We start from the raw sequence: 15380 nt of genomic DNA on the forward strand, positions 1-15380 counted from the left end.
AATCTGTGACTGGTACCAAGAGTAGCTTGGGGGGGGTTCAAAGAGCCGATGACTTTTTCTGCTTGTAGCATCCTTTGCAGAGGAATTATCTCTACTGCGTCTCCTGAACTTGTGTGAATTGATCCATAGTTCGGTAAAAATGGTTGTGGTTTAAATAAAACATGCTCTATTGGACTCCAGCGTTGCGTTATCTCGGGGAAGGAAGTGGAACTAATTTTTATATGTTGCACTGGATGATTTCTAATTGTTCCTGGCCATCCTGTGGAGTTCATTATTTCTCCTCCAGCCGACACCGGCTTCTAATTAGGGGACATAAAATTAAGATGGAAGAGCAGCAGTTTGCAAGGGTACTGCTGCTCAGGAAGGAATCTGGTCTGGATTTAAGCCAAAAATACCCTCTTGTTTGCAAGGTTTTGGTGGGGAGAGGATGGCTTAAGCACTGCAGGGTACTAGCTGGTGTGTACACCCTGTAAGAAGGAGGATTAACGGAGCAGCCTTCACCTCCTAAAAGGGGGCAATCAGCTCCTGTCCTCTCTGCCTGCTCCCCTGCATCTCTCATTCATTCAAAGGGCACAAATATTGCCTAAACCAGAGGTTTTCCTACAGAGGGGCAGCAGCTCAGAAGGGGCTCTGGGTGATGTTGCTGCAGTGCTCAGCCCTGGTGATGCATTTCAACTGATTTATCAGTTTTTTCCCCCATCTTTCCCCTCCATATTTTTTTTTTTTAATGCTAAATATTTTTTTCTTCTCAGAGGGTGAGGTGACATCTACAGAGCCCTGTTACGGTGCTGCTTGTGGGGTACAATTGCAAAGCCAGGAGCTGAAATAGCTTAGCCAAGACATTCTTAAATCCATCTATTTCCCATCAGGATGCATCACAACTTTAAGAAACATAACACTGCTCTGAAAACAAGCCTGGGTCCTCATTGACATCCTTTTCTGCCAGGAGACATCTGGAAGATGTGTCTGTAGTTATTTAAGGGGAAGGGAACAAATCCTTCACCATAAGCCATCCCCTTGCTTCCCTGCACAGCATGGTGTTAGTGTTATGGGCTGGTAGAAGAAAATGTTTTTGGAAACAGGAACAATTTAGATGCTGGAGAAATCTGCAGGGTTTTGGCTTCATCCATCAGCTCTGTGTGGCACCGGCTGCTTTTTACAGGTGCTTAATAAATGCAAACAAGCTCTGGTGTTTTTCTCTCCCCTCCTTTTATAACCCCACTACTTGCTCATTTTCATTCTGCTTCTGGTCAGCCGAGATGGCTTTGATGGCAGGTTTTCCCACAGGCTTTAGCTGGGAATTAAACCCAGCTTAACTTTTACAGCACAGTACACCTGGCCGGGGGGGGGGGGGGGGCGTTCTACCAAGACTCATTTATATTAGCAAATAACACGTGGAGGAGCCGCGAGTGGTTTTGATGCAAAAAAAAAAGGGGGTTAGGGAGCTGTAGTGCTTTGGTGCTTTAGGAGGAAAAGCAACAAGAACAATGAATTTCCCCCAGGTTTTGTACAGACTTAAGAAACTTGATTTTGAAAGAAAAATGGAAAGGTTTTTGCTTCAGTTTCATATGGGCTGAAAGGTCATTTTAACCCCTCTGCCCTCAGGTTTCCCTGGAGCAGAAAGTCTGCTTTTCATTTCATCTACCCCACCATGAAGCTTAGAGATGCTAATTGTGAGAAATTAGTGTCGTTCTGTAGAATTTGCTCTTGTCTCTAGAAATTACCCCTTGTTAACTGACCAGTTTTGTTAGCCATCGCGATGTGAGCCCCACTTCTGTACCGGGGGCACATCAAAGCCAACAGCGTTCACTTGGGTTTGATGCAAACTAGAAAGGACCTTCTAGCACTGGCCCCAGAACTTGTCCTGGTTATTCCGGTGGGTGATGAGACATGGCTGGGCTGAGCGATGCCTAAATCCAGCCATTTTTTTGGTCTCGGTGATCAGGAAGCAGCCCCTGGTAAGTTCAGCTGATTTCATTGGGAGTAAGTGCCGTAAAAGATTGTTTACATCCTAAATGTGTACATTAAAATACACTAACTGCATTTATGGTTTAACCAGCAGTTCAGTGACTTTGTGACTGATAGAAATTGAATGTTGTTAAGCCAACAGACCAATTTTCTAATATGTTTTTCATTATGAGGATATGTTTTGTCCGTATTCATCTTTTCTTCTAAATGCCATGTATCACCCCTGCTAACCAACAGACTCGAGAAAAAGATACCTAAATCTTTAAGGAGATAACTAAAAGTGAATGAGACAGCACAGAAGAAGAGCAGTGAAAAATTGAGACCATTCAGTAAAAATTGTATTTAAAAATCTACTCAAGTTGCAACACTTCTACAAAAAAGTGTTGGCAAACCTATGATTTGGGCTTTTTAAATAATTTAGCCTATATAAGAAGTATTTTCTGAACTTGACTGAAAGGTAGGTAAATACCTACCCATTGTAAAGCCTTTCTTGAGAGATAACTCCAAATCACAGGAGCTGGTGCCACACTCTTCGCTTAGTGGCATTGAAGTTACTTGCTAAAAACAAATTGAACTTGCCGCTCAGCCAAGGAAATACAAACCCGTATACAACTGGGAAGGAAAAACAAATCCATAGCTTTCCAAAGATCATTTGTTGGTGGATTCGGCTTCACCTCTTTGTCATGGATGTATTGTCACCGTTGCTTTGGGTGTTTGCTCTTGGGGAGGGTTAAAAGGCATGTGCTCGGAAGCTCACCTGAGGGGTGGCTGGGCTGGGATTCTCTCATTGCTGGTAACAGCTCAGTGAAGTGCAAGATCTTAGCAGGACTCACAAGGCTTAGACATTTGTAAGTACCTCCACGATGACGTTAGGCAGGTGTGTAAATGCTCGTGCTTTGGGGCGTAAGCCAAGTCTTAACCTGAAGGGAGAGATGGAGAAAGCTTCCCCTGGGTCTGGGGGAGGATGTTCCCGTCCTGGGGATTTTTATGCCTTTCCCAGAAAGATACAGGGCTGGATGATTTTAGCAGGGCAAGCTTCATGGCCTCGGTGAAGGTCCCCATTGCAGGTGCAATAGCGGCGATGCTGTCCATGCAGGGGTTGTGACAACCGCCCGGGCTCCAGGGTAGGCACGGGGTGGCAGCCAAGTGCCCGGCACAACCCCGTGCTCAGGTGGGCTGTCGCTACCGGACTCCGCAGGGGAAAAAACCTCCAGAGCTGCTCAGTTATTATTATTTTTTTTATCCTAGAGGTGCAATCCACACAACGCCTTTCCTTAAGCAACGCGACCTGGCTCGTGTAACCCCATCTCCTTGCAGGTACCCCCATCCCCTCAGCTTGCCCGAGACAAGGCGGAGAGCTCAGGGCCGACCACCACGCATTTTATGATTTCATTTTTTTTTTTTTCGGGGGACTCCGCTGCATCCTGGGCCGCGAGGGGGGAATAACCTCTTTGATTTTATTTTTTTTTCAGTTCTCTCAGGCCAGACACACCACAGCCCTTTGAAACGCTCTGTGTCCCTTACCCCACCCATGAATGTGCCAAACCAACCTCTAGGACATGGATGGATGTCTCATGAGGACTTACGAGCTAGAGGACCCCAGTGCATCCCTTCCGATCATGCCCCCCTGTCTCCACAAAGCAGTGTAGCCTCTTCGGGAAGTGGTGGGAGTGAACATTTAGAAGATCAGCCTTCTGCTCGTAACACATTCCAGGAGGAAGGGAGTGGGATGAAAGGTGAGTGAAAAACCAGACGCCTCCCCCCCCGCGCCCAGCACCCAGAGGCAGGAGGGGAAAAGCCGTTTTCCCGGCAGCGCGGGGCTCGGTTGGCGGTTTTGGGCGAGAGTCCTCGTAAGCAAACGGGGCCTTTCAGCGTTTCTTCCCGGCTTAGGAATTTAGGTTTAGGGCAATAAGTTAGGTTTTCTTTTAAGCAGCAGCTGGTCCTGATCTGACATCTTGCAGTTGGGTGCCAGTGGGCTGGTTTTGCCCCAGAATTCTGCAAGCTGCCAGCTTTCCAAAAAGCTGGATTTTTTCCATAGCCTGTGGCTTTTGGCTGTGACTGGTGCTCTTTTTCTCTTTCTGTTTTATTACGGTGAAAAATAGCTTAGCGTAGGTTTAGCAAGCCGTGTGGGATTTACCATTGCAGTGTTTGGTACCCACCAAGTATTTGGGGAAGTTCTGGCTTAGGATACTTGTTCGCAGTGGTTTTATCAAGTGTGTTTCAGTTGTTTTTCCCCGTTGTGCCTGCATTTCACAGAGACTTTCAGCAGTAAATACATGTGATCCTGTTGATAAACAAGGCAGAAACAAAGCCTACTGCTGCAGTCAAAGATGGAGAGCAAACTTCAGGCTGTAGAGGGATAAATAGATGAAAACTGGGCGAACAGGCAGACTGTGTATTCCTGTGAACAGACAAAATGACTGAAAAGAACCTGCAGCGATCAGAGACTGATTTGAACAGCTGCAATTTTCATTAATGCAAAGCAACTCAATTGTGTAAAGACCAGCGATGTATCAGAATAAGGAAATAATCATATTTTTTAAATAGTCACAAGGCCTGATTTTATTCTGATTACAGATAGATCTAGATACGTATAAATCTCTGTAAAGTGGAACTGTGCTTGGCTTGGCACTGTATGACATTGCTGTGCATGAATTAAGTGCATAAAAAGAACCCTCACAGCTCCCCCGTGAGATGGATGCTCGGGGCTCAGCCCCCTCCCTGGCTGGACTGTGCACCGTAGCGTTGCTCTGGGCTGGGGGCGATGGGCTGTAGATGTGACATCTAAGCCCAGCAGGCTTGCAGAGCTGGGCTTGGCTTCTCTGCGGCTCTGCTCGCTAACGACCACCTAAGCAGGTAGGGGAGCCAGGGGGTGTTTGGTCCCCAGCGGTGCTGCAGGCTCTGTGCCTACCTGTGGCTCTCGCTGCCTGCATAACCTTATGGTGGACCGGCAGCAGGCAGGCAGGTGGGCTTGGAGGGGTCACCGGGAGCATGTTGAAGACTAAGCTGCGATCAGTGTGAAGGGTCCCCAAGGTTTTCTATGCCTGGGGCCGGATCCTGCAGTCTGTCAGGCCAGGGAGACCCTTTTGGGGAGCAGGTGGTGCAGAAGGGTCTGTTTAATGCTACATTTCTCCAGGTTTCTGCTGATGGAGCTGGGGAGGAGACCACGGGGAGCTAGGCTCCTTGTGGTCCACAGCTGCAGCTCCTGGACCTGTATGCATAGAAACTTTCCAGTGCAGTGCCATCAACCTGTGTGGCCAAATCTGCAAAACCCAAAGGTGCTATTGCCCAGGCTGTCCACAAGCAATAACCAACTAAATAAACGACATATGGAGACAGCCTGTTGCTGCTGCATGCAGCCCCCCGGGGGGAGGTGGCTGCCCTTCCTTGAGCCATCCCTTCCCGGGCATCCTCCTTCTCTGGAGGAAGGCTTGAAACATCTAAACCTGATTCTCCCTCCACTGCTGAGTCAGCCCAACTGCTTTTGTCCCGCTGTCCGGGGACATGTGAAACAGATGTCTGCAGCCGCTGGTGTCTACCACTGTTGTGTCCTCCCCCCTCCACTGTATTTTCTTCAGACTGAAGTCATCCAGTTTCTTCCCAAATGGTGTTTTCTAAATTGGGGTTGTCCTTGTTTCTCTCTGCTGGGTTTTTTCCAAAAAGCCCATATTTTATTGAAGGTGTGTTGCCCAAAACTGGACTCGGGAGCAGAACAGAGACTAGCTTGCCATACAGACAGCGTTCCTGTGGCTGTATAGCTCATCGTCCTCAAGTAACACACCACCACGGGCTGCGTATGACCCATTGTGTCCCCACAGCTTTCCTGCAAAAAAAAAAAAAAAAAAAAAAAAGTACTGCCTGTTCCCTGCCCTCAGTTCATGCTGTTTCTTGTTCCTACAGAAACACACAACTTTGTGCATTTTTATTGGGTTGCATCTTATTTCATCCAGACCAGTTGCTCGGTTTGCCAAGTCCCTTCTCTGAATTGCAGCCACGTCTCCACGAGCTCCTGCAGGCTCTTGTGGTTTGGTGTCACTCGTGCCTCTGGTCAGCTTGCTCCTTCTTTAACACCCTCTGGGGCATCCAGGAGGATAGTGGGGAAACCAGATCCATGACAGAACTCCATCCGACGTGGCTCAGCAGTTCATCTCCCCTGACATCACCTATTTCTCTCCATCTATCTTCGTGCTGAAGGAAGGGTGCCTCTTGGCTTTTTCCCGGCCTCTGGTTTCTCCAGGGGGAGATGCAGACACTTTGTTCCCTGCGGAGCCCGTCCATCCGTCCCTTCGCAGGGCGCAGCTCGGGGTGCACTGGGAGGAGGGTTTGGGTAGAGCTGGGGGTTTCTGCTGTGAGTACATCCATGGGCTAGCTTGGTGTGCCGTAAGGCACTGCTGATGGTGTCCTGTGTATATGTCAGCTTGTGTGTATGTATATGGCAGGATGAATTGTTTTCCTTCTCAGTTTCCATGCCAGCCGAACTCCAGAGTTTAATGCCTACAGGGGACAATGTATGTGAGCAGCGTGGAAGTCCCCACTCTGCTGCTCACATCAGACACGGCGTTTCTGACAGTTGTGCCATGACTTCACAATTAGCTGCTGGTAATCGGTGATTAAGGAGTACCTCCGCAGGTGGGCGGCTCACTGCCCCGTGGGGAGCATTAGCGAGTTTGGCTTCCCAAGGACCACGAAATTGCTCTAGATGACCTTGTACCTCCTGGTTGCCTCTTCCCCATGGCAAGGGTGAAAGACCCACCAGCATCCCTTTGTGTGCCTGGGTGGCTCCTTCTCCCCAGCCTGCTCCTAGGATTGCATTCTCCTGGGACCGTTGTAGCTCACCAGAATTAGGAGGCGGTCCAGGGAGGCTGATGCAAAGGGAAAGAAGAGCTGCTTCTGCGCTCTGACTCTCTGCAAAGGCTGGAGGCAGGTGTTCCGCAGGGTTTAAGGTCTATATGAGGTTGCATCTCTCTTCTGAAAATATTCCCGTGGGCTTTGCCATCACCGTGGACATGCGCCAAAGGCAGATGTCCCCGGAGACATGGGCTCAGGTAGACTTCTAATGTGGCGTCACTACGGTGGTGTGGGTTTGTGTTAAAATGAAGCTCAGGTTCAAGCCTGCCAGTCCCATGCTGGAAAGAGAGAGCTTTCTGTGTATAGCTTTTTAATTTTTTTAAACAGAATATTGATTTAAGAGGCCTCCGGTAGCAGGGTTTAGGACCGGTGAATGTCAGGACTTTTGGGGAACGGCAAAGTTCAGCCCATCCGTGCTCAGTACTGGCTTTGCCCACGTGTCTGCTGTAGGGTTGATCTCCTGGGCAGCATTTGGGGAATTTAATTGAAATGCAGATCCTGATGTGTGTCAGAGGATGGAGAGTATGAGCAAAATGCAGCGTTTTGGGGCTGTTTGCATCCTCGGCTTGGATGTGAGTGGGGTTTGGGGTCAGCCCAGGCATGACTTCTGGCAGATGTATGAATTGCCTTAGGGGACCAAACCAATGGTCTGTCTGTCTTGCCCTGTCCCCTCCAGCAACGAGGTGGTGGTTCAGGAAGAGGTCTGTGACAATCCTTGCCTTGCATGTGGCCCTCAGCAGCATGGGGCTTTTTGGACAGACTACCCACACCATGGGATGTCCCAGCAGTAGGACTGTCCTCCTCGCATCGTCTCATCCCTTTCTGAATAAAGTCTGGCCTCACACTTTGCAGTTGATCACCCTAGAAAACCTCTGAGGTTGGCTGTGTTAGCGAGGGTTATTGGACATGACCATGAAGGTTGTCCTCGTGCTGGCCTCAGGGGTGGTGAGCAGAGCACCAGCACCCACAGCAGCCCCAGCCCGGCAGCAGAAGCACATAGTGGGTAGAAATCCCTCCTGAAAATAGTGCAAGCCCCCAGTCCTCCTCCCTCCTTGGTGGGCATGTTGGGCAGAAGAACTCCATCAGGGCAGCCTTGCTACCAGCCATCCCTCCCTCTCCTGGGGCTCTCCTACACCATCAGCCCCTGCTTGCCATGGGACATGGACTGCACCACCCACTTGATGCATACCCCTTACACTGGACTTGGGGGACGATCGAAGAGATCAGAGTGTTGCTGCTAACTGGTATTGATCATAGAATCACTGTAGAATCGTGGAATGGTTTGGGTGGGAAGGGACCTTAAAGACCATCCAGTTCCAGCCCCCTGCCACGGGCAGGGACACCTCCCACCAGCCCAGGTTGCTCCCAGCCCCATCCAGCCTGGCCCTGAGCACTCCCAGGGATGGGGCATCCACAGCTGCTCTGGGCAGCCTGTGCCAGCGCCTCGCCGCCCTCACAGTAAAGAGTTTCTTCCTTATATCTCATCTATATCTGTCCTCTTTCAGTTTAAAGCCATTCCCCCTTGTCCTGCACTCCAGGCCCCTGTAAAAAGCCCCTCCCCAGCTTCCCTGTCGGCCCCTTTGGGTACTGGCAGGTGCTGTCAGGTCTCCCCGCAGCCTTCTCTTCTCCAGGCTGAACAGCCCCAACTCCCTCAGCCTGTCTCCACAGCAGAGGGGCTCCAGCCCTCTGAGCATCTCCGTGGCCTCCTCTGGACTCGCTCCAACAGGTCCTTGTTCCCCTGACACTGGGGGCCCCAGACTGGACACAGCATTGCAGAAGAAACATTTCCCGAGCCTCCACCTGCTCTCTCCATTCAAGGTGGAGTTTGGGGCTGCCTGGGGCTGAAACGCTGGGGTTTTATTGTTAACTGCACCTGACGTGGGTTGAGATGGGGCTCCTGGGTGTCTCGTGGCAGGAGGAGACAAGAACTGATGGACAAGGGTATTGGTGGGAGTGGAGCAGGTGAGCTCGGTAGGGTAAGGCAGAGCTATTGTTGGGTTGTAGGTGCTAAATAAAGCAGGTCCCGATTTGGCACAGCATTTGAAGGCTTTCGGATGCAAAACAAAAGCGCCGCCGTGGGCACGGTGTGGTGCTGCAGCACAGATGTCTGCAGGGCTCCCCCCCCCACCTTGTGGGGTGTCACCACAGGCACCCCAAGCCTGCAAAACCCCAAGTGGCTGCTGAGCAGGCTGGAGCAGGGGAGGCCCATATCCCATTGCCTGCTCTGTGGAGGACACCCCCATCGTGGGGTCTGGTGGGGTTTTGCTTGTTGCAGAGGAAGGTTTCCCCTCCCAGGTCCCTCCCTGTTAAGCCACGTTGATGTCAGGAGGATAAAAGTATTTGGGTACCCATCCAGCTGGGCACAGAGGTGCTACACTGCAGATAACGCCTGGGAGGGAAGGAGCCATTTCAGTCAGTGCATTTTGAGGTCCCAAGTCATCTTTCTGAAGTGTGTTGCTGGACCATCTTTGATCGCACATCATTTCACCGTGCTCAAAAAAAAAAAAAAACAACCCTCTTCATTTCACGTTAAGCAGCCATTTAAAGTTTCAGCACATACCATCTTCTCTCATGCCATAAATCAGGTGTCTGCCATCTGCAAAACAGCCATTTGCTAATCCTAAGCTCGACCGCGCCATCAGCTTCAGCAGCTCCCCCGCTCCTGGGAACAGGGCAGTGAGGAGCTTGGCGTGCAGCAGCACGACACCGGCTCCCCGTGGGCTAATGGCCAGCGGCTCAGCCACGGAAACCCAGCCTCTGAGGCTGTGTCCTCCTCTGGGGGCTGGTTCCTCCAACCATCCGTATCCATAGCGCTATGTCCTCCAAAAGGTCCAGGAAGGGCAGTAGGGCATCTAAAGCACCAGTGGGGTGGTGGATGGCACCTAACCAGCTCCTGGCGTTGCTGTTGATGCTACTGTGCGTGGTTAAGCCGTGTCTGGAGCTCAGCAGGAGCTCTCATCTCCTTGCCTTTGTGCTGCAGATGTCCCAGCCTGGCTGAAGAGCCTCCGGCTGCACAAGTACGCTGCCCTCTTCTCGCAGATGACGTACGAGGAGATGATGGCCCTCACCGAATGCCAGCTCGAGGCACAAGTACGTCCCACATCAGTCGTAAAGCAATCAGCCACGGTCCCGGTGCTTGCACAGTTGGTAGATGAGATGCCTCCAACACCTCTTTCTGTGTCTTCACATGGAAGGTGTTTCACCCGCAGGTGGTTGGGAAGCGATCGGAGAAAGGAAAATTGGGTCTTTGGGAGTTCCATGTTGTACCCGAGAATGGTCTCATCCCACATTTCTTACTGAGCCTCAGCATGAAAGTCCCATCACTGGGAGCCACACTTGGGTTTTTTTCCAGTTGGGATTAAGTTCAGGAGGTGCAGGGGCACAGTCTGCAGTAACCAGCTGCTCTAAAGTCAGAGGGGTCTTGGTGGCCGATTGCCTTGTTAACCTTTGAAAATGTCCCCGCTTTCAGATTTACCTCTGCGTTATCCTGGGGATGAAGAGGGTCGGTCAGTACCTTTGCTTCCACTGTGTGAGATGTACCAGGAAGGGACAGACTAGCTGGAAATCTCTATCTTCAGCAAGTCTCAAAGTTATTTTCTATGTCCCCTGTGATCCCTGCACTCAGAAATTTGATTAATTTATCGCAGCCCTTTTCATTTAGGGGAGGAAGGATTTGGGTTGACCCGGCTGCCCTGTGGAAATGTTAATGCCAGGTTTTGTGCTGTTTTTGCAGAACGTTACCAAAGGCGCAAGACACAAAATAGTCATCAGTATCCAAAAGCTAAAAGAAAGACAAAACCTGCTCAAATCTTTAGAAAGGGTAAGTAATCACAACCACTTACGTATTTCTTCTTTTTCAAGAAGCCAGGAATTCATTCTGGGGTGAAGTACTCCAGTTACACATGTTGTTGGAATCTTTCGCAGAGGAATCTGTTGTTGGCTTGTTGGCTTGGCCACATCTGAATGATGTCTCAGACACTTCTGTACCAGATGCAGGTTTTATTTGGGGCTGTATTTTGCAGAGTGGCTCCTAATCCATCTCTGACACGCATGCAGCTGGGATGGCTACACCCTGCAGCACTGGTACAGGCCCTGGCCAGCTCCAGGGTGCTCAGAAACACCTGAGCTTTGAGTGACGGAGGGCACCAACCCAGCAACGCTGACTGGAAGGGGGATGTCCATCTGCTGAACCGTGATGCAGGACCAGATGTAGCCACACCAGCCATCGCAGTCCTCTCTGCTGCTGGAGAACCAGCTGGGCAGAGCTTTTAACCCCTGCTTATCCCTCGGCCACTGGGTTATTTCTCCCTTCTCCGTGCCACTGTCCCTCTCATGAGACCCCTCCATCCACAGGGTCAGCATGGGGATCCCCCAGCCCTGTCCCTGCCTCGCTGTCCCCAAAAAGAGAGGGGATATCCCAGTGTCTGTTAGGTCGTTGGCCATGGCTCTTTTCTGGAGCATCATACGGGCAACCAGTCCTTAGATAAAAAGTCAGACACCCACATCAGTGCCTGAACATCTCAAGTTTCCAAGGAGGACCAACAGAAACTTCTTTGTCACTTCAACAAAAGCCTAAACTCTGCAGAAATGGCCGTCGGAGAAGCAGCAGCACCACAGATGTGGTGGGAGCAGCTCCCCCAACCTCTCACTATTTATTATCGCAATACTGTATTAGATTTAATTGCACCATCTTCAAACAGCAACTTGCAGAGCCTCCCGCTAGGGGCTTTTAAATACTTATGTGGTGTGTTGCTATTTATTGGTGTTTTCGTTAGCTCACTGCTTCACTATTTATTTATAATATGGGATTGTACTCAGAGTATGGCAGGAGCTAATAAAGCCATATTTACCTCCATATATTAATAATAACTGTTAAATCCAAGAGACAGCCTGCTGGATTGTGCTCGCTTCGGCGATGTGTTTTGCAGGCGATTGCACAGCCTCTTCCCCTGCTTCTCTGCCTGGGTTTTGAAACACAGTATTGATTGACTGGTGCAGTGCAGGAGCTTAAGCCCAGTTCAGCTGATACAACCAGCCATGCACACTGTAAAATACAGGAGATAAGTGCCAGGGGCTGCTTCTGAGCCCTCGTGGGGTGGGTTTGGGCTCTGGGGCTGTGACCGTGGCCCACGTTGCTGGGGCTCAGAGGTGCCTGTGATCTGCTTTACTTGGGAGGAGATGTCTCTGGTTTTCCAGGCTCCCCATCCAATTTCTTTTTGCTAAACAAGAGCATGTGTGGGACTTGATTTTTTTGGGCAGCGTCTCGCTGCTAAAGATCGCTGCTTTCCTGGAAAGAGCTGCTCCACCCTTCTCTGCCAGTTAGCAGAGTGGGATATTTCCCAAAAAAATAGTGCCCAGCAGACTGGCACCAGGTCTTGGAGAGAAGTGGAGCTGAGACTTCGGAGAGTGAGCCAGGGGTGCAGCAGGAATTAGGGGAACAACCATTTCAGGGCTTCAGCTGGCTCACACGCAGCCTGTGTGCCCACCTCATGTCTCTGCACTAGGCACAGCCAGGACTCGCTCCAAAAGCTGCCTCTTTCCAAGCGGCATCCTACGAGCCAGACCGTGCAGGAACCTGCAATGAGCTGTTCTGGTCCAGGCTACCTTAAAAACAAAATGCAATTATTTCCCATCAGTGGAACAAGGGTCTGACCGTAGAAAGGGAGTTCTTGGTCCAGACTATAACTGACAGCAAGGCTGGGGGTGTACCCAAATTCTCCCCAGGGTCTCCAAGCTGAATGTTTCCACTATAGGGATGTAAGTTTGCCTGCAAGCTCGTGGTCTCCCCTTCTGTGTCTGACCACAACCCACCCTGCGCCCCTTGAAATCCTCCCTTTCCCCTCTGCACCCACTCCCCCAGCTCATCCCAGTGCGGACAGGGACGTCCCCACTTCTCTGCTGCAGGACAGGCTCCTGCATCCCAGTGCGGTCCTGGGCTCCACGATGGTCCCAGGGCATAAGGATGCTGTGGCAGGCACTTTGGGGCTGAGCGGTTAATGGAGAGCCAGGTGTGAAGGCAGTGCTTGACGCTGGAGACAAGCCTGTGGTTAAAAAATATAATTCCAATTAAATAAAGCTGAAATGGTTGTGGGATTGCTGGGGAAGGAGCAAGATACGTGCTGGCCTGGGCGTTGAAATCTCACAGGCTCAGTTGCTGTCACAGAGTTGCCATCTTCCTGGTAGAAATTTGGAAACACTGAAGCTAGGTCATCGCTGGGTTTGTATCCCAGTGCTCAACAGGGCATGTTTTCTCTGGGAGTTCAGGTCCGAGCATACCCATGGATAATCAGACACAGTCCCTGCAGCAGCCCCATGCTCCCCTGGTCTAAGGAAAAGACTCGGTGAATGAAACACGGCTGTTGGAGATGGACTGTGGCAGGGTCCTGGAGCAGGAACAAGGCTGTCGGCTTTGGTGGGAATTTTCTGGGGAATAACAGTAGGGATCTGGTTCCTAGCTGGTGCCCTGTTGTCCCTGCAGAGACAAACCCTCTTCTCTCCACTTGAATCCACAGGACATCCTGGAAGGTGGAAACTTGCGTGTCCCGCTGCAGGAACTACACCAAATGATCCTCACCCCCATCAAAGCCTACTCTTCCCAAAACTCGAGCACGGAGGAGCACAGCCGGGACGCAGACTCGCATCACCCCTCCTCCCTGATGGGCTCCGACAGCCAAGGCTCTGACTGCAAGGACTCTGCCGCGGGGGGGATGCAGCAGCACCATTTGCCGGGATGCGAGGGCGAGTCAGGGGGGGGCCCTTTGCCCGAAGGCGACCTGCCCGGACAGTTCACCAGAGTGATGGGGAAAGGTGAGCGGCTGTCACTTATTACTGGTGTCCTCGCTGGGGAGAGCTGCTTCAGGGCAGGGTGTGTGCACCGGCAGCACTGGCAGCAGCCTTTCTCTGAGCTCCTGCAAGCCACAGTCCTAGGGGTGATGATTTTTTGAGGCTCCATCACGCTGTGGTAAAGAGGTAAGAGCATGGGTGGGGAGGTGGGCAGTGGTTTTTGGGAGGGGCAGCGATGGGATGGGCTGCCTGCCCCCGGTCGGGGACAGATAGCATCCTCTCCCTTCCCATTTAGAGCCCTGGAGGCGTCCCACCAGTCCGGAGGTGTTGACAGCAGCATCCCTTAGGCTTGCTTTGTTTGGTGGGGTAGCGGTGGCGCATGGGCTGGGTGTGAGCCGTCTAGAGTGCAAATCAGCTGGGTCCAAGCCCCTTTTTAAGCCCTGGATTATATGCAGGACATCCAAAATACCCAGGTGTCATTCCATGCCTGGTGCGGGGTGCACGGCTTTGCATCAGGATTAACACACTGGCAAGTGCACACGAGTGACGTGAAGTAGGGTCTGACCTCCTGTGCTGTGTACAGGGCTCTGGAGCCAATTTGTGTGAGCTTGGATGTGTCCTACCTCCCATCGGTGGCACCTGAGCTGTCGGTGCTGGCCACGTGGCGGGAGATCTCCCTGGGGAAGAGGAGAGAGGAGCCTCATCTGCAGGCTCACGTGGGAGACCAGGAATAGAAAGAAGCTCGTTGGGATGCCACAAAGAAATACCAGCCCCTGTATAAAAGCTTGGTGCCAAATATCTGACCAGCTAATTGACTGCATGCACAAACAAACGTGGGTTTGGGGCCCCATTTTAAACCCGCTGATGAATTCAGCCCGTGACAAATGGCTCCGTCACGCACGAAGCTGCACGTATGGCACAAGCCTTGCCAGGACAAGGTGTCCTCCTGGACCACGAGGCAACCCTGCCTGGGGCTTATGACAGGAGAGACTCGTTTCTGCTTGCTTTTATGGCACTAATTCCAAAAGAGGTTAAAACGCATCGGGATAAGGTGGGAATCTGTTTGCAGCGAGGGCAGATTTTGGCCATAGGAGCAGGAGCTCTGCCAGCGCCTGCTCTTGCATAGGAATAGGGAATAATCCTGTGCCCCTGATATGCTCAGGTCTAATTTTGGTGACTCCAGTGGTGTTACTCTGGATTTACACCATCATAACAGAGAACAAAATCTGGGCCTAAATATAGGACAGCATGGCAGGAATTGGGGAAGGACATTTCTTCTCACTGATGAGAAGACCTGCCCATGGGACAAGGGAAACAGGTTGTCCAAGGTGTTTGTTGGACCCCAGCTCGGTGTTCCCGTGCCCATTTCTCTTCTCTCTTTTTTTTCCAGTATGCACACAACTTTTAGTTTCCCGACCTGACGAAGAGAATATAAGTTCCTATTTACAGCTCATAGACAAATGTCTAATCCATGAGGTGAGTCGTGACAGATCATCCAAAGCTGTTGTTCTCATCACTTAGGAACTGTTTCCAAAGTGTCTGTTTATGTAAACTTTTTGGTTTCTAGCACAAATATTTTGGGGGGGTATTAACGGGAATTCTGACAGAGCGGGACTGGAGCAGGAGGTAGTTCCAACGTGGTACATGGACATGTTGCTCCCCCCTACGCTCACTTAGTTGCCAAGGTCTGGAGCTGGGAAATTCATCTGGCTCGTGACAGTCCAATCAACAGCTGGATGAAAGAAAAACACCCAGGATGAACATGCAGGCTGTTTCTATGA

General features: G+C 51.1%; 1 protein-coding gene across 6 annotated transcripts in view; it reads left to right on the forward strand.

Moving 5' to 3' along the window:
- Positions 1–15380, forward strand: part of SAMD4A (sterile alpha motif domain containing 4A) — a 109587-nt gene that overhangs the window by 81491 nt on the left and 12716 nt on the right. For 4 of the 6 annotated variants that reach the window (XR_013929281.1, XM_080394400.1, XM_080394398.1 and 1 more), the window contains 5 exons: positions 3441–3704; positions 9797–9906; positions 10550–10636; positions 13329–13623; positions 14990–15075. Coding sequence is in view for 5 of the 6 variants with exons in the window: in XM_080394400.1 (XP_080250526.1) it covers positions 3441–3704; positions 9797–9906; positions 10550–10636; positions 13329–13623; positions 14990–15075 (842 nt within the window). In the remaining variant the exon portion in view is untranslated. The remainder of the gene's footprint in view (positions 1–3440; positions 3705–9796; positions 9907–10549; positions 10637–13328; positions 13624–14989; positions 15076–15380) is intronic. The other 2 variants (XM_080394402.1, XM_080394401.1) reach the window with 1 other exon arrangement.

The sequence above is a fragment of the Falco punctatus genome (assembly GCF_963210335.1).
Source record: "Falco punctatus genome assembly, chromosome: 7".
Lineage (NCBI taxonomy): Eukaryota > Metazoa > Chordata > Aves > Falconiformes > Falconidae > Falco > Falco punctatus.